Genomic DNA, 21,925 nt, shown 5'->3' with positions numbered 1-21,925 from the left:
TCCCAAGGATGAGAACATTTGAAATGATGAATGTGACTAGATTTTATGGAAATTTCAGAAAATATAAAAAAAATTCAGGTATGAAAATTCATCAACACAGTAAAATTATTTAAAAAAATTAAAAATAGAATAAATAATAATACACATGTAAAATTTAAAATAATATACATAATAAAATTTATAACATTAGACAATAACATATAAAATTTGACAAAAAATTAATGTAAAAACGACAATATGTTTACTTCAATTCCATTTAAGGATAGAGAACAACAATGATATATGTAGGATTAATTTTATTTAAAAATACTTATAATTGCATTTACAAATTTATGTTTTTATTCAAAAGATATAAAAAGACTTAAAATAGAATATTATTATTTTTATATTTTAAACAATCAATTTATTAGAATTTAAAAATAAGGTAATTAAAATTAATTTATTTAATAAAATTTATTTTTTAATATTTTGTTTTTTTTTGCATGAGTGTAATTTTTTTTTTTTATTTATAAAAAAGGAGCATAATAATAAATACGAAAAAATGGATAAGAAATTCTAATATTTACAATGGTTCAATCTACTTCCGAGCACTACTCCAACTTTAATCCTAAAATAAGGGGCAATCTACCAACTGTTAAGAGTTTTCTCAGTCTTTCATTCTTCCTGCTTTGCCTAATGCTGCTCAGTGGTTAACGATCAGCGGGCAACTGGCTCCGAGCCACACGTACACTGCAAACGAGTAGGTTGCAAGTTTTGAAAATGAATTAGGGATGCAAAACATATGATTTACAGCATTAACATCATATTGATTCAGATATGGAGATGGCAAGGTCACTGATTTTGAGCCCTAATTCCATTTCTCATTTGAGATCAAATAATTGAAAACGACTCTAGGCAGAGTTTCACCCCTCAGCCTACTAAGCCAGCAGCCATAGCCCATAACCTTCTTGAGAAATTTAGTAGCATGTGTACTAAATTTTACACGTTTTTTTAACCTATCCCAAAACCCTAGCAGCACTCAAGCAACTCACTAGAAGCAACAAAATAGGCTGAGAAAGTCATTAATAGTATCAAATAGCCAATTTGGGGTTAAAAATACTGGGGTTTGAATTGATTCTGACTAGTATCAACATATTAACTAATTAACAAATTCTATCACAGGCAGCGCACTCTTAAGTTTGGCCGAACACAGACCTGTCTTAAAAACAGGTTGCTAGGGCAAAATGCAGTTCTAGCATCATCCAGATTGCAACAAACTCAAGAATCCTATAACCTGCTGGCACAGGCAAATAGGACAAGATAGTAATCCATATGACAAGAAAACAATTCCGTACACAAAGCCTCTAAATGAAATCCCAGAGCTTATAGATGCATGTTGATTTGTTCTAAATCACACCCTATCCAATTCCCATAGGAAATTAGACGACAAAGACAGCAACCTTATAGTGGTGATAAACAACCCAGTGATCACATCCATGCATCTTAACATAATAGTCTCACCAAAAAAAACTAAGACTGATTACTGGTCTGTAAAAAGATACAAGAAGTTTCTTAAGTAGCTTTTAAACTTTAAAACTAATAGACAAAACAATCCAAATTGCAGAAAATTCATAACAAAATTGGGATCCCATTGAAAACTAGTGCCTAGGATGCAGTCTGTTTTTTCAGCTTTGCCAGCTCTTGCCTGATCACTCCACCCCTCTGCAAATGCATATTAAACAAATATATTAGATTGGGCCATTTCCAGTGGGGTTCTAGTCTGAATCCACAAAAAATTAAGTAGAGAGATGGGAAAAATTAAACAGCAACACACAGGGATTGCATCATAACAAACCTTAATCTTTGCCAACATGATCTTGAACCTATCAAAGTCATTAAGAGAGGCCCTCCTCTTCTGGACAATCAACTTTCTGCCCCAGGAACTATTCTCCCACTTGTTCTTAACATCTGCCATCAAAAGAAAAATTAAGATAATGAAAAAGATGACTATCAAATATGGAAAAGAGTTCCCATTTTTTCCACATGTCATTACCCGCGGCATTCATAGCTTCAATCAATGTTTTTTTCTTAGGCACCCTTTTGATGTCAATTTTGATATCAGTGAGTGAAAGCCTCTTAAAGTTCATTTGGCATCTCACCATGTCGGGTGCATCCACAAGAGCCTGCAAAGGGATACAATTGCACTCTGAGATTGATAATCATCTCTTCTCATGAAGGAAACAACAGTATATCTTTAATATTGATGTATTCAATGCTTGTAGACTTTGAAAAATCTTTCATAAAACTTATCTAATTTATTCCAAGGCAAAAGCAAAAAATCCACTAGTTTGTTAGACACAGTTGGTCAATGGGTCTCAATATATTCCCAATGAGGAAAATGTTAAATCCACCTCATATAAATCAAACCCACTCAATATCATTCGAAAAAAATTATAAATAATTAGTACTTTCATATCCGTTGATTGACTTCCATTTTGCATTTTCTACTAGTTTCTGTTTCAGAAAAAGAAGAGAATTGTTTTCTAAGAAGAACAGATCTGAATACACCCTAAATTTCTGAAATTAAGGTTTTCCGTTCCAGAACCACTACTCGTTGCTGAGATAACTCTTAGAAAACAACCGAGAGGATGAAATCAAGCACACACACATTCACACATACCCGATTCTGATCAATGACATCGACTATGACGACGAGCCTGCCGTATTCTTTGCCGTAGTTGACGAGAGCGACTCGCCCGATCTCCACGTACCGCTTGAAAGGCTACACAAAATAGAAATGATTCAATTTCAGACTGAAGAAAACAAAACAAAACAAAACAAAACAAAATCAAATATTTATCAGAACGAAAATTTGAGAGTTGCTGAGACACTCACCATTTTGGCCTGGGCGTGGCTGAGAGCAGAGAGGCGGACGATGCAAAAAAGGAGGATGAATGTGGAGACAGCGGCTTAGGGTTTGTTCCGATTGTTTTATAACGTGTTTTTGACCGTAGGATCTAGGGTTTTGATTTTCGACACAAAACCCTTTGGGCCTTTTTCGAGAAGCCCAAATTAAATGTAAATCCAATTCAACCCATTTCATCACCACTTTGGAAGTCTTATTTTAAAAATAAGAATTTGACATTTAAGAAAATGACATTTATATTATTATGTTAATTTAATTTAATTTAATTAGGAATGAGGAATGAAAAATAATAAGAATTGATATAAAAAGGAAATTAAATATATGGTTATAATTTGGTGTGTTAATGATGTTAAATCATTTTGATTAGAAGGTAATTTAATAATTTTAAAAATGAGCTTATGTCAATCAACTATGTTAATTAAATTTAATAAAAAAATTAAATATAAAAAAATACTAATAGAAATTAATATAAAAAAATATTTTAAAAAATCTAATCACTAATATTAATTTAATTTAAAAATAAAAAGGGCATTGAAAATATGAGTAGAAATGAATATGGAAAAATGAAATGATTTTGGGAAAGAGTAATTTGAAACTTAGATTGATTAACATATTTGAAACGAATTCTTAAAATTATTTTTATTTTTTTAAAAAAAAGTTTTTGTAATTACAATTAATAAGAATGCGTTTGATAATGATTATAAAAAGTGTTTTTAATATTTTTAATATTTAATGGATAAAAATTTTTAAGTATTACAGATGTTAAAAACATTTTTTAAAACTATTATCAAGCACACTCTAAGTTTATATTTGAAAAGTAGTTTAAAAACAATTTTGAAAACAGTTTTTTAAAATTATTTTTGACTGTTTTATAGAATAAAAAATGGTTTATAACCTAAAATGTTTATATTATTTCGTTTTTAGTCCTTCATATCTATATAATTATAGTTTAGACCTTTAGAAAATAATTGAAAACAAATAAAAGCAACCATCCATATTTTCTATTTTTAAGAACATTAAATTATTTTTTGCTTCTAGTTGCCAATTTTATTTTTTATTTTTTTGCTTTGTACTCTAATATAATGAGGTAATTTAAAGGAAAGGAAATTAATCTTAAAAAATAAATAAAAATTGAAGAAAGGAAATTCAATCAATACAAATAAAATATTTAGCAATTAAAAATTGAAATGTGAAAAGATTTCCTACAACATTGAATTTGCTAGCCTATTGACAAAAAATAATGACTTAATATGTGCCTTAAGTTGTTTTTTAGAAGATTAAAATCAAACCAAGGGACTTAAAACTGATATGAGAGAAGACAATTGGTCTAATCTCTTTAACACGTTTTATTATTATAAAGATCATGGGATCATTCACACGACTACTCCACCTTAGTTTAAAATGTAATAAAATCGCAGAATTTGGCAAGGGAAAGTTTAAAAATTACACCCCAAAAGTTGGCAGAATTTGTTCTCTACAACCATTTTCTCAAGAAGATGAGGAACAGAAAGTAATTTTAAAGTTGTCAAGCACTCTCATTTCTCAAGATACAATATAAACTTATTTTATCAAGAATTTTTCGTCATGGCTTCACAGAAACATCAATGTAAACCGTCTCTGGTTTTTTTTTAATCTTTGAAACCCTACTCTCAGAAAATAATAGCTCCCAGATATGGAAACCAAATATGTAAGTTCAAATTTTCACCTATACAGCCCACGCTGACAAATACCATTCAGCATCATCATTGAAGTTGATCAACACTGTAGCATCAAAATAATGGCTGTTTCAAGATTATTTCAGTTGATTGAACTGCAAAATCATGGCAGTGTGCAAAAAAGTATCGCCAACAACACTGAAAAGGCTGATGAACAAGAAGTAAGGAACTCAATTTTGTTGGACTTACCGCCCAAATAGACTGCCAACAAATACTTCATCCGATGAGTCCAAGGATCCCTTGTACCCATACACTCGTGTTTGTGGGATCAAAACAGAACTTCCTCAGCAGTCAGCACAGCATCCCACATAAAAGTAATCCAATGAATACAATGGGAGCCACCAAGGTTTCCCCCAACAGTAACATTTATGGAAGCGCTCGGATAAAGTCATTAGACCCACTACACTTAATGGAAATGCAAACCAAAACATCAACCCAAGTATTGTTACATATAAGATGGAATTCAGTACTACAGGCAAACAGCAGGTCATTTTATTCTGTCTCAAGGAAGTAATGACTATTCTTGAAAAGTCACTTCATGGACCTGCTCAAGTGAAAAGGGGATGGTTTACTACAATGGTGGAATGACTAGCGCCTAAATTTACCTGTAAGAAAAGCCTCACTGCTTGCCCTCGGGATCATTATTCACAGCATCCACAGATAACAGGTAGCATATCTCAAAACCCTAGTCTCAGGATGAATCATCCATCTGTGCAAGAAACACAAATCAAACACTTTGCCCTCAAAATAAACGTTAAGCATGGAGAACATGCAAACATAAGCAAATCGATTCAGAGTGATAATTTTTGTAATCAAAATAGGAATGATTTCCCCCCATTCTATTAAATAACCAAAAGAATGTGCTAATTTATCTTCCTATTAATTAATTTTAAGCATGAAAGATCTTCCAGAGTCCACCATATGGTTGGTAGGGCCACCTGAACTAAAGATGCATGCATGATGAGCTTTGACTTCCATATTGTTACAATATCACATTGCATAGGATTTGCAGCAGTTTTTAGAATCTCCACTAATCCCATTCTCACCTGCAACGCCTTCGTGTCCACCTTTCCTAAGCAAACTCACATGAAGATATATCTAATGTTCCTTCTATTTTTATTTATTTGTTTTTTTTTTTTTTTGTTGTCTTGGGCATCAAAACTGTAAAGAGATTATGTGGTCACCTTTAGCTTTGCTGGTTCAACCATTCAAATTATCTTAAATAATGCCTATACCAAATCAGTCGGAAGTCCAACTGAGGTAGGTCTACCAACTCCAATGAAATGTAACCCAATAAATCTATAAGAAGACCACATTTAAATCTGTTTATAGCTCTGCATATTTGAAAGTATTCAAAAAACATCCATGAGTTTGAATATCCATTTTGAGGACTGTTTCATGCTTCTTTTAAAGACGCTAATGACTCATTTAGGAGTGATTCTGGTAAAAGGACTTTTAATCTGTAGCACTTTTGTTGGTAGCACTTCTTTCAGAAACATTTTCATCAAGAATCAGTTAATGTTTGAATATAGTAGTGTTTTTAGCAATTGGATGCATAACGAAAAAGTGACTTTGGAAAAAACACCAAGTGCTAGTTCAAAAAATCACTTCTTGTGTTCAAAAGTGATTTTTAAAACTTTGTTGAATGCCTAATTTTAGTAAAGAAAGTGTTTCCTAGCATTAGGAAATGCTTCTCACCCTATAAGAATCACTTCCAAAAGCAATTTTAGTGCAGCTTTTAGGTTGGCCTTTTGTTTCAGTAGCTTATTTTGCAAAAAAATATAAGTATTCTTATCTGTTTTCTTACATTTTCTCATACTTTGAACTTAACCAGCATTCCAGGAAATTTTCTAATATGACCATGTCATGTTCAATCATCTTTGCCACTATTTAGAATTTGAAAGTTCTCAATTGAGCTACGAGACCCCCATAAATCCAGTCCAGGATCCTGATGTGGATGACTTTGGCATGATGAAATTAAATTGAAGTCCTACAAAACACTGAAAATGCTATATACAAACATATAATTTACCATATGGTTGCAAATTCAGAGAATCAGATCTAACAATTATTGCATGAGACCACTGGAGGAAATAGAATGCATGAGATCACCAGAGGAAATAGAATGCAGCGTCTTATCAAGGATTGAGATCATGATCCAACCCACTGATGTGTCTCATTTGAATATCTCAATTCTAATTTCTAATGACACAGCATCATTTCCTCCTAAATTCTGAAGATATGATAAGTTAAGACGCATTTGAAAGAGAGAAGATGAAAAGGAAAGACAGAGAAGTTTCAAACTGTAATACCTTCTGACGTTTTGAATTTGGGGGGCTTGCCTGATTATCACTTTCCCGTCGCAAAGTCCCAGCAACAGAGCTCTCAGCCTGCAAATACATCATTACTTAGCTTGACCTTCAGATTTACGACCCAACCTAATTATTATGCTCCATTACTTAATAAGACATAGTGCACTAAGAGTACTTGTGACAACATATCCCCACTTAATGCCTAAGCCTCATTCTCCATTTTGTTTCTGATAACACGGAGGGCATTAAGAACAAACATAAGAAGAAATTCAAATTCCTTTTTAGTTTGAGGTAGAAGAGGTCATAATTCATAACAAGGGTAAGTGGGTAATTGCTGAAGCAAGCTTACTTGGGAGGAAGAATCAGTTCCATGCTCTGAAGCACTTGATCCTTCAGGAGGTGCGACATTTGGGTCCACATCTTGAGATATGAAGCGCATCATCTCTCGAAGCATATTGGACAAGAAGATCCCTTCATCAGTAACTTCTGGTTCTGCTTGCTGAGCATCCATGGCACCAGCGGCTGCCTCTGAATGCTCTGTGACGGGATTTGTAGCTATTCCTTGTGAATTGAAATCCTCGACATGTTCAATTTCTCCACCTGCAAACATGGTCCTTAGAAACTGAAGGACACTGCTGGGCATATGTCCCTCAGCTTCTGGATTAGTTATGGTCCCATTGGTTGACTGAAGGTTGATTCTGAAATTCTGGGATTCAGATGGTGCCAGGTGTCTTAAACTAGGAGTTGGCAATGATCCTGCAAAAACAAGCAATTTAAAAAATTTAGCTCATGAAAACAAGGATAATGTCATGGTCACCTGATGCAGAATAATCAGGTGAACTCAAATCCAACCAATAATTATATCTCCAACTCCCAAAGCCAATCATGAATGAGCAAAAAGACAAGTAAACTGAGTGTAGAAATACTGGCAGTAACTACTGATGAAACTCTACATGTTATACATCATTGAAACTGCTCCCTACATGATTAAGTGGCTTTACCCAATAACGAATGAGAAAAGACAAGTAAACTTGAGTGTAGAAATATCTGTAGCGACTACAAATGAATATCTACATGTTACAGCTCATTGAAACTGCTTCCTACATTTTTAAGTAGTTTTGAATTTGAGGGTTTATGTTTTGTCTCTGTTCAGATTTTATGGGGTTTTGCCTTGTGCAGCTGTTAAGTTAATTTGCAATTCAGCATGTTTAGGGGTGGACTTCCTATTTTTCTGTTAGACCATGTTTGATTCTTGGAAAATATGAGGAAAAAAAAATAGAGAGGAAAAGGAGAAGATAAAAGAAAAATTATAGAATTTTCTTTTATTTGGTCATCCATAGAAAAGTTGAGAGAAGAGAATTAAATTAATGAGGAATGCACCCCAAACTTTCCTCACATATTTTTTTAAAAGCTATGTTTGGTTCCTAAAAAATTTGAGGGGAATTGCAAAGGAAAAAAAATAGAGAGGAAAGGTAGAAGAAAAAAAAAAGTGAAGAAAAATAAAAAATAGATTTAGAGTCAATAAATTATTTATATATACTACTTCAACCTTATTTCATTTATTTTAACTCTTCAATATAAAGATTAAATAATTTGAAAAAGCATAAGTTTTTGACTAATTTTACTATTTTCCATAGTAAAACCAAATACGAAAAAATTATTTCCTTAACATTTTTTGTTCTTTCCTTAGTACTTTCTTGGAATCAAACAAGGCGTATGAGACCAAGAAAATCTTTTAGCTTTTTCCCCCATCTTTTCCTTAGTATTTTTTTCCTTCCCTTTTTCTATGGTACATAAACATAAAAAAATCACTATCTTTTGCATTTTTTTCCTTCATAGGAAAAGTTCACTGAAACAGCCCTTTCTATATATTCTATTCTATAATATCTTTCGGTAGCTCTAAACAAACTGAAGAGCCAACAAGTAAAAAAGAAATGGAAATCATGGAACATTATACCTTTATTCACCTTACATAAATTAAAGTATCTAAATTTTCATCAAATAAAAATCAAAGGATTCTTGTTTAAAAAAAAAAAAAACATAACTTAAAAACAGCAACATGGGCATAAGCCATATCTCTCCTCAAATTTTGTTTTCTTTCTTTTTTCATAGGCAGAAATAACAGCATGCTATATTCAAAGGACCAATCAAAAGAAGGGTGCAACCCAAGTACAGGAGAAGTACACAAGGAAACACTTCAAAAAAAGGTCAAAAAGAATACATGATAATTGATGTCAATGAAATCTAAATACTAAAGCTTGGCACCTTCCTATGAGCACCTTGGTCCTTTGAACAAAATGATAATTGAGCAACAGGCATATAATTCCTAAATTTTAATGTTGCAAGCCATATAAAGTTTTCTATTTATGTTCTTCCAAGTACATGAAAACAAGTAGAGAGGAATCAACCTCTAGACCTTCTGTTATGCCTTTCCCTGCAGAGGGACCATGCCATCCAAGGAAATTTTTTTACAAACCACAGCAGGACCCAAAAGACCCCAAACAAAGAGAACAAAATCAAGCACCAGGACCGCCCACAATGTAAAAACAAAAATTGAGCATAAATTGGAAGGGGTTAATTCACTACCATATAATTCATTACTTGAGCATAAATTGGTTATGAAACAACTAGTCTTCATTACTATGTTTAACTACCATATTTGTCGAATTACCTTCTGTTGTGCGACCACCTTCATTGAGCTGCTCGGTTTGGAAGCCAGTGGCTTGATGTTCACCAGATGCTTGAGATCCTAGCTCATCAATTGCATGTCCAGAACCCACATGTTGTAATCTTCCAAGAACTGGGTACAAGCCTAAAAGACCACTGGATGGATCAGAAAGAACACTATTAAATGGACCAGATACTGCTCCAAGCATGGACCTCATTGGTACTGCAGCAATAGATGAACCCTCTGAAACCAGAGAAGTTGCTGGGTTTTCACCACCAGAACTTGTTACTGGGTTTCTTTGGCCTGAAGGCTGATTAGTATAACCATGTTCCACTTGGTTAACATTGGGAGTGACCATTGAAGAACCTAATGGTGAATTGATTAGTAAATCCGAACATAAATTACACCAAAAATAAAATAAAGATAATATTTAGCCAAGGTGTAATTCAAATAGCACCTCTACGGATTTGTATATCAATACGCCTTGGAAGAAAACCAAATCCATTAACCAAACCAGAGCCAGGCTGTGCAGTTCCCGTGGAGAATGAACCAAAACTTGTTCCTGGTTGAAAAGGCTGAGCCTGGCCATAAAATTATGATCAGAAAATGTGGATAAAAAAATTTAAAGATACATTTTTTTTTTTTTTTTTGAAGGGGATATTGAGAATATTGCCTGAACCATGAGAGGATTAGGACCAGATGGGGATATGAAAAGTGCAGGCCCAGTATTAACCATAGCTTCAGACTGCATAAGAAATGATTCATAGGAACACAAGACATCAATGATATCTCAATCAACCAGATAATTGAATGAAAACCAAAATATACTTACCGGCATTTGACCCATGATCAGTGTCATGGTTGTACGACCAAGTTCAAGTAGAAATGCACCAACATTTTGAAGCAAAACTCCTGTTCTCCCTGCGCTAAACTGAATGTCCCGCCTCTCAGACAGATTAGTCGCAGTCTCTTGATTCTCTAGCTGCCTCTGTAGTTGCTGCCAAAATATAAAATAGAACATTGTTATACATGTTATTTTTGGCATATATGGATCAGGATAGTGAGAAACTCGCAGATATTTGTAGGCCGTGATAAACAGATTCTTTTATTCTGCGTACAAATCTAAAAGATGATCAAATCAAATCTGTTCACATTGTGAGTAGTAATGAAATACCTGCATCATATATGGTATGCTACCAGAAAACTTCTCAAATATTATGAATTACCAAAATAAACATTTTCAACAATGTAGAAGTATATATATATATATATACATATATTATAACCAATGAACCTTCCATGACCAAGCCCTTAGGACTCTCCATGGGGACCCAAACCTTGGAGTGCTGACCAGCCCGCAACAACCAACACCGGGTAAATTCAAGGTATCATCAGTGGCAGGATTCAAACTTAGGACCATGTGCCACTTACTAGGACCACACTTCCCAGTGTTCGCGCTGACCAATTGGGCTACCTTGACGGGTAATGATATAGAAGGATAATGATTCTGCATATACCAGTAGGGATTCTCCAACTTGTTCAATAAGCATTTGCCTTGCAGACAGCATCAATTCTGCCAAGGATGCTGTTGGAGTAAGGCCCGGTGCAGTCACTGAATGCAATATGGAATTAGATTCTCTTTCTGCAGTACCATGGATATCAGCAGTCTGCACATTGTTTCCATTGCCTCTGCCTGTAAACAAAATGTATTTCAAGTTTCAAACATCTGAATGTACTAGCATTAAAGGACTGATTTGCATGTATTAAAGTTAAAAAAAAAGGGAATGACTGCTGTTACCAAACTCACGCCTCAATCGACTCAGATACTGGGACAAAGTAGTCAAAGAATCAGGCACGACCTACAAAGTCCACGATATCACGCAATATTTAATATCCAACCAGTAAATACATGAAAGAAGATCCATTTCAAATCCAAAAAAAAAAAAAGTCAACCCAGGAAAAAAGGAAGTGCATATGAATAAAGTAAAACCAGGAATCTCAACCTTACCAGGGGCGAAAGAGCCCCCAAAGACACTGCCAATGCAAAGGCACTATTTGATTGGGTTAAACCAGAGATGCTGTTAGCACCCAATATCCAAGTCCTTCCAGGCCATTATTCTTCCACATCCAACCCCCCCACACACCAAAAAGTGAGATTAAATATGGATAGAAACATATATAGATCCATGCAGACATAAAAAAAAAAATTTTTTAGAATGTAATAAACCATGACTCAGAAAATTTTCTGCAACTTCTAAGAATGTTAAGGATACACCAAATTCAACGTGCTTAACATCTTGTCGGGTCATGCAGTGGCTCAGAAAGGACAAGACGAAGGCAACAAGAAAGCAAAAAAGAAAACATCAATTACATGGAATTCAGCCTTTGTTGCGTTTGCCTTACATTCACTCTCTGAAAAGCATTTATTTATTTATTTGCATAACAAAGAGCCACACTTTCACGAAATATCATGCCAAGCAACAATAGGTCGCACACCAATTTCAACAAGTAGTCGATTTGTTTGTAGACTTTGAACTAGAAATTTACCCTAGCATCAGGCCCCTGATTACCACCAATATCATTAACTCCAAAAGCACCAAGAACAGCAGAAACAAGCTGCCAAGCAAGAAAGATAACAAAGTAGGAACTGATATAGCGAGATGTAATTACACCTATAGAAATCCAAAAACGAGTCCCATTCCACATCTAATTCATAGACTTACCTGATTAATTTCTGGAGGAATGGCATCACCTTGATTAGGCACATTCAAATTTTCAGGTAGAAACCCAGGAGCTACCTGATTGTCTTGACCATGACTCATACCCAAACCAGGAATAGCATCTGCAAACAATTACTTTCAGCAGTAAGTTCTCTAGTTCTAACTGAAAATGGCTTTTTATGGGAAAAAACCGGTATTCACATTAATGAATTCAGTGAAACAGCGAAAAAATCTAGAAGCTAGACAGAATATACAATTAAGAATTACAAAATGCCCGCTTTCAGCATGCATATGATGACATAGATCTTGCTGATCAACAAAAGAAAACATTCTAGACTGTAGTACATTAGCATAAGAATTTGTGAAAGCTTAATTTTAAATCATTCCATCAAATTCACCACAATTTCATCCATTTCGCAAATAAAAGAGTAAATACCATGGGAATATGACCTTTGACACAACTAAAATTCAGATTACCATAAAGAGCCATGCTTGAAAACTAAGACAAAAACAGGGAATGAAATACTTATATTGGGAATATAAAGTACATGTGTGACCAAAATTACATCCACACATTGCTTAAAAGTTTAGAACATAACAAAGGCAACAAAAAAAGTAACTTCAAGTAACTCAGGGTTATGATTACTTCAAAGTCAAACATCTCATTAACGTCAATCAAGAAGGATTTCCATAATCAGAAAGACTTCAAACTAGAATTTACTCCCACTAACAAAGCTTTGAGTAACAACCAAATACAAAATTAGAGCAAGTATTCCATGAAATATCTGAAGTCAAATATGAAGATGATAAAAAGCTTTCAAGAATATCAAACCTGATTGATTATGTGAACCCTCAGATGATGGTGGAACTGGTTGTCTGGTAACCAGATGCAAAGTGTGACCATCTTCAACATCTAACTCATATTAAGTAAGAAACTCATTTCCCCAATTAAATAATTAGCTCAAAGTTAATAAACAAGAAGTGACTAGAATAGAAAAGGAGTGAACAATGAGAAAATGAGTGTGTTCAAATACCATATTCATCTAGTTGAATAAATATCCAAAACCAGACTTGACTGCAAGAAAGCAAGATACAATATATCAACTTTGAGGAAAAGTTAACAAGATGCCAACTCAATTAATGCTATCCCATTTGGATTTCATTGCCTCAGCCACAACTAATCATCTCAAGTAAGGCAACTGGTTCAAATTTCAATACATATGTCCTGAATAGATGCCATAGATATAAAGAGGAACATTATCACAGTTTCTGCCATTAGCAGAAATACACTTCAACTAATCAATACTCATTCAGCCAGTGTTCTGTAGATATGCAAATGTCTTCAAGGTTCCAGGCGATGATGCAGATAAATATTTTGATATAGGAAAGGAGGCACACAAAACACAAACTGTTGACAAAGAGAAAAGAAAATATTTTAAATAAGACACAATGTAATTATGCTCATTCTTAATACAAAATTTATCAAGCAAGAAGCAGTAAGTAGGAAAGGGAAGCTCAGGGGGCCTCCTCTAAGGGAACAACTACTAAATACTTGTTCAAGCAGAAGAATTAACCTCATTTAATGAAGCATATATTCTTGTCAGAATAGATAATTTATTATTTCCATTCATTCCTCATATAGCATGAAAGGAGTACATTTTTCCCATTAAACCCTCTTACCTCACATCAGTTGTCACATTATTTCCAGTAGATGTCAAAGACTTATTACCTACTATGATCTATTGATAAACTTTTCTCATAGATGTCAAAGACATATTTCCTACTAAGATGGCATATGCATCAATGCCTCCAGTGGGCAGTTCTCAAATCTTCTCAAAATGTTTAGCTGTCTTCATGTTATGGAATTAAACAATTTCACCTCAGGACTAATAATAAAAAAGAAAAAACAATAAAATTAATAATAAGTTCCATCATCTTTTAATGGTCTATTTGACTAAGCAAATTATAATTGACCTTTCAAAAGTTACTGCTATATGACTAAAATTTTATCATTAGTTGCCCAAAGTGCAGCATACACACTAGTTGCCATTGGCAATAAAAATCCTGTCTGCATTCCCCATCTGTGGTATTCATCAAATACTCAAAAATTAATATTCTGAAATCTACATAACACATCTAGTTAAATAAGAAAACTATCTAGACAAGACAAGCAGAAAAACAAAACCTATCCACAACAAGAAGACTACGCAAACAGGGATTTCCTGATGCTTACATGGAATTAGTCTCCCAAAGCAGCAGGCTCCTTCATCATGGTTTAAACCAATGTAGAAAAACTGTCACACACTCATCATAAAACTAATCCTTGGGAAATAGGATTTCCACATCATAGGCATAGTCAATGTAGTCCTAAGTTAATCTACACAATCAAGATTTTGTCATTCATCTCCTTTCACCCAAAAGAAATGAATTAAAGGCTAGGCCCGCCGCCCAACCCCTAGGGCAGGAAAAACTGAGTCAGAGCTCTAGGGAGGTACGGTTCCAGGTGGTTGCCGGAAAAGCAAAATTTATCTAAGACGACACAAGCACTGACCAAAAAACCACTAAAAAACAGAAAATAAAAGGTAAAGATAAGGCAAAACTTGTTACCCATGAAATAGCTCTAGGAAAGTAAGGTGAATGAACTGGAATTGATTAAGTGGCATCAGAAAAAACTGGTTGGAGGTAGCCTGGAAAAAGATCCAGCAGCGTCTCGGCTTGCAAAATAAGGCAAAGTGAGGAAAAAAAGGAGATTCTTTGGGTTTTTAAAAGGCCTGAAGGAACAGCCCACTAGATTAAATACTGCGGGCACAATGATGAGGCGCAAATCCTACTGCCATCATTTGAAAAGCCAACTCAGCCCTGCCATGTGTATCTCAAACGGTTCAATTTTCACTTTGAAAAGCCAACTCAGCCAAACAGTTTGAATTTTGGCATTCCTGCTTTTTCCAAGCTCAAAGTTCTTGATGGCAAGAAAAAGGACGCATTGGGAAGGCATCCATTCTCACTTATCACGTGGCAATAAACCCAGCCTGTGGGCTAGGATAATGCTCAATGCTCGAGCTAAGTGAATACAAAGTGGTACTTGAGGAGCGATAATATAGACCTCGAACTACTCGAGCTCAACTCCATCATTGCTTAAGACTCCTGAAAGCCAAAGGCCTCGATCATTCGACTAGACTAGAAGATGTGGTAGGCAACCTAGCCCCAGAGGAACTAGGTTCAGTGTAGAGTATAAAAGGTACAACCATCAGCTAAAAGAGGTAAGTTTTCTATAGAGATCCTAGCCATCAGGTCCCAAAATCTTCTCCTCTCTTTCCCTTCTCTAAAACGGTCTCAAGTTACGTCAGTGTCCCAAACGGCGTGTTTTTGCAGGTAATCAGAGGATTAAGATGACTTATTTGCAGTCACAGTTCAGCATTAGCCTCAGTTGCAACACACAGCACACTACAGACACACTAACCTGAAAACTCTCAAACAACAAAGCCAGGGCATGCAGGTGCTAATACTTACACCTTCTCCAACATGAATATAGCTCCTCTTCAGAGGTATACATGTCCCTTAGTCTGACTAATATCAAAGACAGTTGAGTGAACCACCCATAGATTTGAATATTTCAATACAAAAAAAAAGGAATATATATATATATATATACATATATCCAGCCATGGAAACATTCTGGAATCCTGCATGTGTTGTTGAACTATTGTAAGCAGCATTAAGGTTACTGGTAGAGCAAATCTAACTACATGGAAAGACGTCTTTACAGCAAAGACCATATCCCCCAAATTTCTTCTCATCAAGTCGAGGCATATTTTGGATATTTCTTCTATTCTTCCTCCCTCCCCTTTAAACCAAATTGCATTTGCAACTTCACATCCAAGCTAGCAAGATCACAAGAGAGATTGGAGGTAAAAAATAATTCTTGGGGCTAAAATTGGAATTTCAGTTAACAACATTGTGGAAAAGTGTTATGTGGATTGGCGGCATAATGGAATATATAATGTAATTCACGTGGAGGTAAAATGTCATGTATTTTATCATTACAATGTTTAACATAAAAATTAGTAAACATGGAGCCAAACAAACACACAAAGACAGATTCATAAGCTAAAGAACATTGAAGTGAAATATTCTTTGCTTTGCATTGAGAAATAAAAAATGCATATAGAGAGGCAATGTTTTAATGTGATTATGGTACCTTTTTTTTTTTTTTTGATACGTAAAAGAAGATTGTATTAATTTTAAAAAGTACACATGATATTAAGTCTTTACTCATCCAAATAAACACACAAAGACAGATTCATAAGCTAAAGAACATTGAAGTGAAATATTCTTTGCTTTGCATTGAGAAATAAAAAATGCATATAGAGAGGCAATGTTTTAATGTGATATAGTACCTTTTTTTTTTTTTTTTGATACGTAAAAGAAGATTGTATTAATTTTAAAAAGTACACATGATATTAAGTCTTTACTCATCAAAAAGAGATTTTAAAAAGTATATACAACATATACAAAGCAACCAAAAAACACCAGAAGGTGCAAATACACAAAAGTTACCATGGGCGTGTATATATGTCAAAAGGTGCAGAAATAAGATGACATTAATGAGGAGTGGAAGACAAAGGTTTTCTTATGCTTTTGTACTCACAAATTGCAGATATTATTGCTTTCCAGCTTTTTAAAATAATGGTCTTTATTTTTATTATTTATTTATTTTTAACTCTTGTGCTCATAGCCTGAAAATGGCAATAACCAGCAAATTCAAATATAGTAAGTGTATAAAATTCATTTGTTTCAAAATTATGAGTACCACAACAATCATTTGGAAACCATAAAGTGGAAGTTGATAGTAATTACCAGGAAGAGAATGAGAACAGAGACACAGCAAAAAGAAAAAGAAAGAGCAAGAGAAATTAACAAAAAGGATACGATAGGCGCAGAGGCGTTGATCATCCTTTAGAACTTTTCCGCGGCATATGAGACGTTGTTGGTCTGATAAGACACCTGTAACTGTAGCAATCTGTTGTTTTAAATCAGGCACTGGTACCTGCAAGACATCAAGAACAATGGTAAAACCAAATATGCACTCATACATGAAAAACTCTGATATGCAAGTTACTACCAGCAAACATGTACACACAGGCTATACAATCCTAAGATATGAATCTATCATGGCAAAGAAGCTATTGACTGGATGTCAAAAAAGGCTGTCATATATACTTGTAGGCTGTAACTTCTTTCAGCGACAAACTTATACTACTTTCAGTAAGACAGCATTTTTAAGCTACTGAAAGCTGACAGAAATGTAACCATACAAATATGCAAAACTGCAATTTAAAGTTTAAAAGACGATGAAGGAAATATTGAGTATAAAGAATCTAAGAGTGCCCTTAAAAAGATGACAAATTGACAACCAACTAAGAAAAGAATAAACTTTTATATTGTAACAGCCCCAAGAAAAAATAAAACATGAAGTGATTGTAGCAAGTAACATAATTAAAAAGTACAAAGCTAGGTACCTGCTTATTTACACGCATTGTGTAAGTTTGGGAATCCAATGTCTTTATTTTTATCTCTATTTCGTTTTCTTTTCCACCAGCCATTGGATCTTCAGCTGTGCATCCCATTGTCCTCAAACAATGAAGTACCTGAAAAGTAAAAACAACAAAATATTAGGTTTAGGGTTTAGGGTCAATGCCCTTCATTATCCTGCTGCTGCTCCAGAAAATTATAGAAAACTCATCTGAAGTGAATCCACCAGTTAAGAGAGACTATTGCTTTGGGCCTCTTTTATCCCTCTAAGTGGATTCTTTAATTTCTTTGTGACTTTTGGCTTCTTAAATTTGCTTTCTGCTCTAATAGAAATTCTCATTCTTAGAAAAAAAATTCCTATAGGAACAACACTGTTACATAGAAACTGATTGGTGATGAAAAAGAAAACCTGCCATGAAGTATAAAGCACAATCATCTCTAACAAAATAGTTCCCATTCCCATCAACAAATACATGTGCAGCACTATTGTATAATACCTTTCTTTTTAATTCCAAGATAAGTATAGAGTCTTTGACACCTTCAAGCAGTTATATGATACTGCTAGATGATTGCAAAATTAATGTAAACAATGAGCAAGATGCAGCATAACAACCTTTGAAATTGTAACCGCTAATTTGATGTGCAAAGAAAGCAACATTCTGTCCCACTAACTGTATGCACCACCATGATCACAAGCCGACAAATATTTTTCATGCACACCACGTAAATTGCATCAACATGCCTCCTAATATCCTTTCCACTTTAATGGAATCTGCTTTTGAATGAATAATGAATGCATACTACTCACCAGAAGTTAATGATCTGACACTCAAAATCTTGAAAGTGATAACATATGACATCACTTTACTTTAAACAGTTAACTGTTAAGTTCTGCTTCTTAAGCTCATAGTATTATTTTTCACTAAAACAATATAACAATCCAAGATATTCCCTAAGACATCCAATTTAAATCCCTTCCAAACTGAACTCCCAAGTTATCTAATTTAAATTCCATCCAAAGCAGACTCCACAATTATGTAAAAAATAAGATGGGATTTTGCCACTATAACTGTCAAAATTCTCCCACCTTAAAGGAAACAACTTTAAGCATCCATGCAATTTCATCCTCGCCTTAGCTTTATAAGGCATGCTCAACTCTGATTAATTAAAAATCAAACCATCACCCACAGTTCAGACAATGTGAAATTACAACACAGGTGTTCTTCTCATTGATTATTCCCAATGCAGAAGCACCAGTTGTAGCCAAAAAGGATCACCAAATCACTATGAGATACAAAAAAAAAAAAAAAAATCGAAAAAGAAAAGAGAGATGCCATTCTTCTCCATTCTGAATATCACGGATAATGTGGTTCATCACTTCTCCTTCTCATATCAAATCCAAACTTCCAGTTACTTTTCCCATTAATTTAAAAAAAGGAAATAAAATTTCGTTGCCACATCCATTCATGATTATCAAGATGAAACATTCCCCAAGTATTTCCAAACATGATCTTTAGCACAAATACACAGGGTCCACAAATAGAAATTCAAAATGCGTAACTCAAAAGGTCCATCAACTATTGCATCCTATTTCATAATTCATCTGTCCTAAGACACCATCCACAATACATTGCATCTAAACCACTAATCAGATATGCACACAAAAGCCACAAACCTCCTCCACCATATATCTTTCCAGTACCCACCACCAGCTCCGATCATTTAACCACCCGTGCCCAACAAAATCATTAAAATCACATCAGAAATCACCCATGCGACATAAAACTCAAATCAATTCCCAAATTTTCAACATTTTCCTTGCATGCAAGAATCCGAACCCAAACAAGAGACATCCACCGAACTACATGACCATTCTCGATGCATTCAGCTGAGAAATGGTCATCAATTCTAGGGTTTTCTCAATCAGACATCAATATTTAATCCAAAAAAAGAAAAAAGAAAAAAAGAAAAAAAAATTATACCTTTAGCTTTTGAACCTGAAAGAAACATAAAAAACAAACAATCAGCACCAAAATTCACATACAAAAAAACCCTAAAAATGTCAATCAAGAAAGAAAAACACAAGAAGAAGGTGACTGCAGCTACCTCAGTTGGAAAAGCAGCTCTCTCTTTCTCTCTCTAGTCTCTCTTTCTCTCTCTACATCTCCTATTTATAGCATCGCTCTCTCAGTGTTGCTCTTCTCCTACCTGTCAATAGCGTGGCAATTAGAGAGACGATGAGAGGACAAGTAGCGCCCTTCCGGACTGCAGTTACACCTAGGGTTCCCACCGTTGGATCGCTCATGATGACGTTGTCGCTGTGATCACAACATGTATACTTACACCTCAGGAGGATGCGATCGTGGCTCGGGAGGAGACTCGAGTCCTTCCGAGAGGTGCACTTGACTCTCCTTCTTTCTGTGCCGTTGAAACCAGATTGGTACAGCAGGGAAAGTTCTAATTTAAATCGCTTTTTCCTTTTTTGCCATTTTTTCTCTCCATATTGAATTAATGTTTGTTTGGAAGGAAAACTTTTTCGCACTGTTCTTCCCGGTTGCCCTATAACTTAATGAAAAGTGAAAATCTAGTACAATAAATACCTTTTTTTTTTTTTTTGATATTTTGACCTTTTAAGCATTTTTATCAGTTATCAAGAGCTTGAATAAAAAACAGAAAATAAAATAAATGGCAAATAAAGCATTATTCTAATTTATATTTATTTTTAAAATACCTTATATTAATTCAAATTATTTGAATCAACTCAATTAGCCTACTTTCTCGTTTTAAGATTGAGGTGATGTTTATTTTATTTTATTGAATAAATAAATAAATATTTTAATTTTTTTATTTAATTAAAAATAACTTATATTAGAAAAAGACAAACATGGAATGAGAGGGAAAAAAAGTTACCATGATTTTATGTCATAATTAAGACGCTTTTCAATGATTTAATTTCTAATTATATTTTTTAAAATTTTGAATAAATTTATATTCTTGCTAAGCTAGAGACATTTTAGGAAAATGGGACATTATTTTTCCTTAAAATTTTTCAAATTAGGCAATATAATTTCTTTAAAATGAAAAATAAAATTACAAAATATTAATAGAATAATATCATAAGATATAATATCAGAAAACAATAATTTTAAAAAGTATTTATAGTTTTTATAAGACTTAAAACTTTTTATTTTTCAAGTATTAAAAAGACTTAAAATACTTCCTAAAATCATTACTAAACTCATTTTCAATTGTGTTTATTTTTTGACAAAATAAAAAAAAAGTTAAAATATTTTTTTTATTCAACTAAAATAAGCTATTGATATCAATTAACATATCTAAACTGAACTTATTAATATAAAATATCTCTTATTTTCCATAAATCCAGAAATTATTTTTATTCGCAAAACTTCGTATTAAATATTTTAGAACTTTTTTTGGTCGGTCTTTTAGGAATGGTTGATTACCATGGCCATGGCATTGCCCTGTGCCGGTTCTTTATTCTTGATACCGCATTTGTTATATCAAAACGCTTTGGAAACATCCCACAACAGTGAAAAGTTTGTTTCCAACGCTAGTGAAAAGCGGCATAACTATAAAATGTATCCCATAAAATATGTCTACGTGTATATTTATTAAAAATTTGAGTGATAAATTAATAACCTCTTAGCTTATTAACTTATTTTTAATGATCAAGATTATACTTTTGTAATTTAAGATTTTAGTTTTAATTTCTATAAAGTTGAAGAGGTAGTTTTCCTTATGCGTCACACTCAGTTTTTTCGTTTTTCTCCTTTCTTATATCTATATACATGATATATATGTTTTTCGCATAAGGAATACTATAGGGCTCGTGTTTTTTATATATATGTTTTTCGCATAAGGAATACTATAGGGCACGTGTTTTATATATATATATATATATATATATATATATATATATATATATATATATATATGTTTTTCGCATAAAAAATACTATAGGGCTCGTGTTTTATTAGTTTTGGCATATATAGAAGAGGGTATCGAAGCTATAATGATCATATTTTTGGATTAATGTCTGTTTTATGTTTATT

General features: G+C 33.7%; 2 protein-coding genes across 18 annotated transcripts; both read right to left on the bottom strand.

Moving 5' to 3' along the window:
* Positions 1–1,344: 1,344 nt before the first annotated feature.
* On the bottom strand, positions 1,345–3,106 carry LOC100260208 (large ribosomal subunit protein eL14z). 2 transcript variants are annotated; one of them, XM_010658236.3, is made up of 5 exons: positions 2,875–3,106; positions 2,660–2,761; positions 2,033–2,162; positions 1,835–1,947; positions 1,345–1,701 (listed from the first exon to the last, which is right to left on the bottom strand). In XM_010658236.3, exons 1-5 carry the CDS (start codon positions 2,875–2,877, stop codon positions 1,645–1,647), a joined length of 405 nt encoding a protein of 134 aa, XP_010656538.1. In that variant the 5' UTR covers positions 2,878–3,106; the 3' UTR covers positions 1,345–1,644. The 2 variants fall into 2 exon arrangements, with proteins under 2 accessions (XP_010656538.1, XP_059596637.1); XM_059740654.1 differs by having other exon boundaries at positions 1,345–1,947; positions 2,875–3,013.
* Positions 3,107–4,674: 1,568 nt separating this feature from the next.
* On the bottom strand, positions 4,675–20,406 carry LOC100260199 (ubiquitin-like domain-containing protein CIP73). Of its 16 annotated transcripts, none has more exons than XM_010658229.3 (17): positions 20,143–20,385; positions 19,959–20,060; positions 19,835–19,849; positions 17,840–17,968; positions 17,250–17,367; positions 13,153–13,233; positions 12,324–12,442; positions 12,148–12,216; positions 11,399–11,459; positions 11,118–11,293; positions 10,433–10,597; positions 10,274–10,345; positions 10,058–10,181; positions 9,604–9,966; positions 7,282–7,688; positions 6,933–7,010; positions 4,675–5,329 (listed from the first exon to the last, which is right to left on the bottom strand). In XM_010658229.3, exons 4-17 carry the CDS (start codon positions 17,945–17,947, stop codon positions 5,312–5,314), a joined length of 1,959 nt encoding a protein of 652 aa, XP_010656531.1. In that variant the 5' UTR covers positions 17,948–17,968; positions 19,835–19,849; positions 19,959–20,060; positions 20,143–20,385; the 3' UTR covers positions 4,675–5,311. The 16 variants fall into 16 exon arrangements, with proteins under 16 accessions (XP_010656531.1, XP_010656532.1, XP_059596631.1 ...); XM_010658230.3 differs by having other exon boundaries at positions 20,196–20,379; XM_059740648.1 differs by having other exon boundaries at positions 10,280–10,345; positions 19,959–20,406.
* Positions 20,407–21,925: the final 1,519 nt, after the last annotated feature.

Source organism: Vitis vinifera, chromosome 11 (assembly GCF_030704535.1).
Source record: "Vitis vinifera cultivar Pinot Noir 40024 chromosome 11, ASM3070453v1".
Taxonomy (NCBI): domain Eukaryota; kingdom Viridiplantae; phylum Streptophyta; class Magnoliopsida; order Vitales; family Vitaceae; genus Vitis; species Vitis vinifera.
Note: the sequence above shows the minus strand (reverse complement) of the source record. Positions and strands in the feature narration are given on the sequence as shown.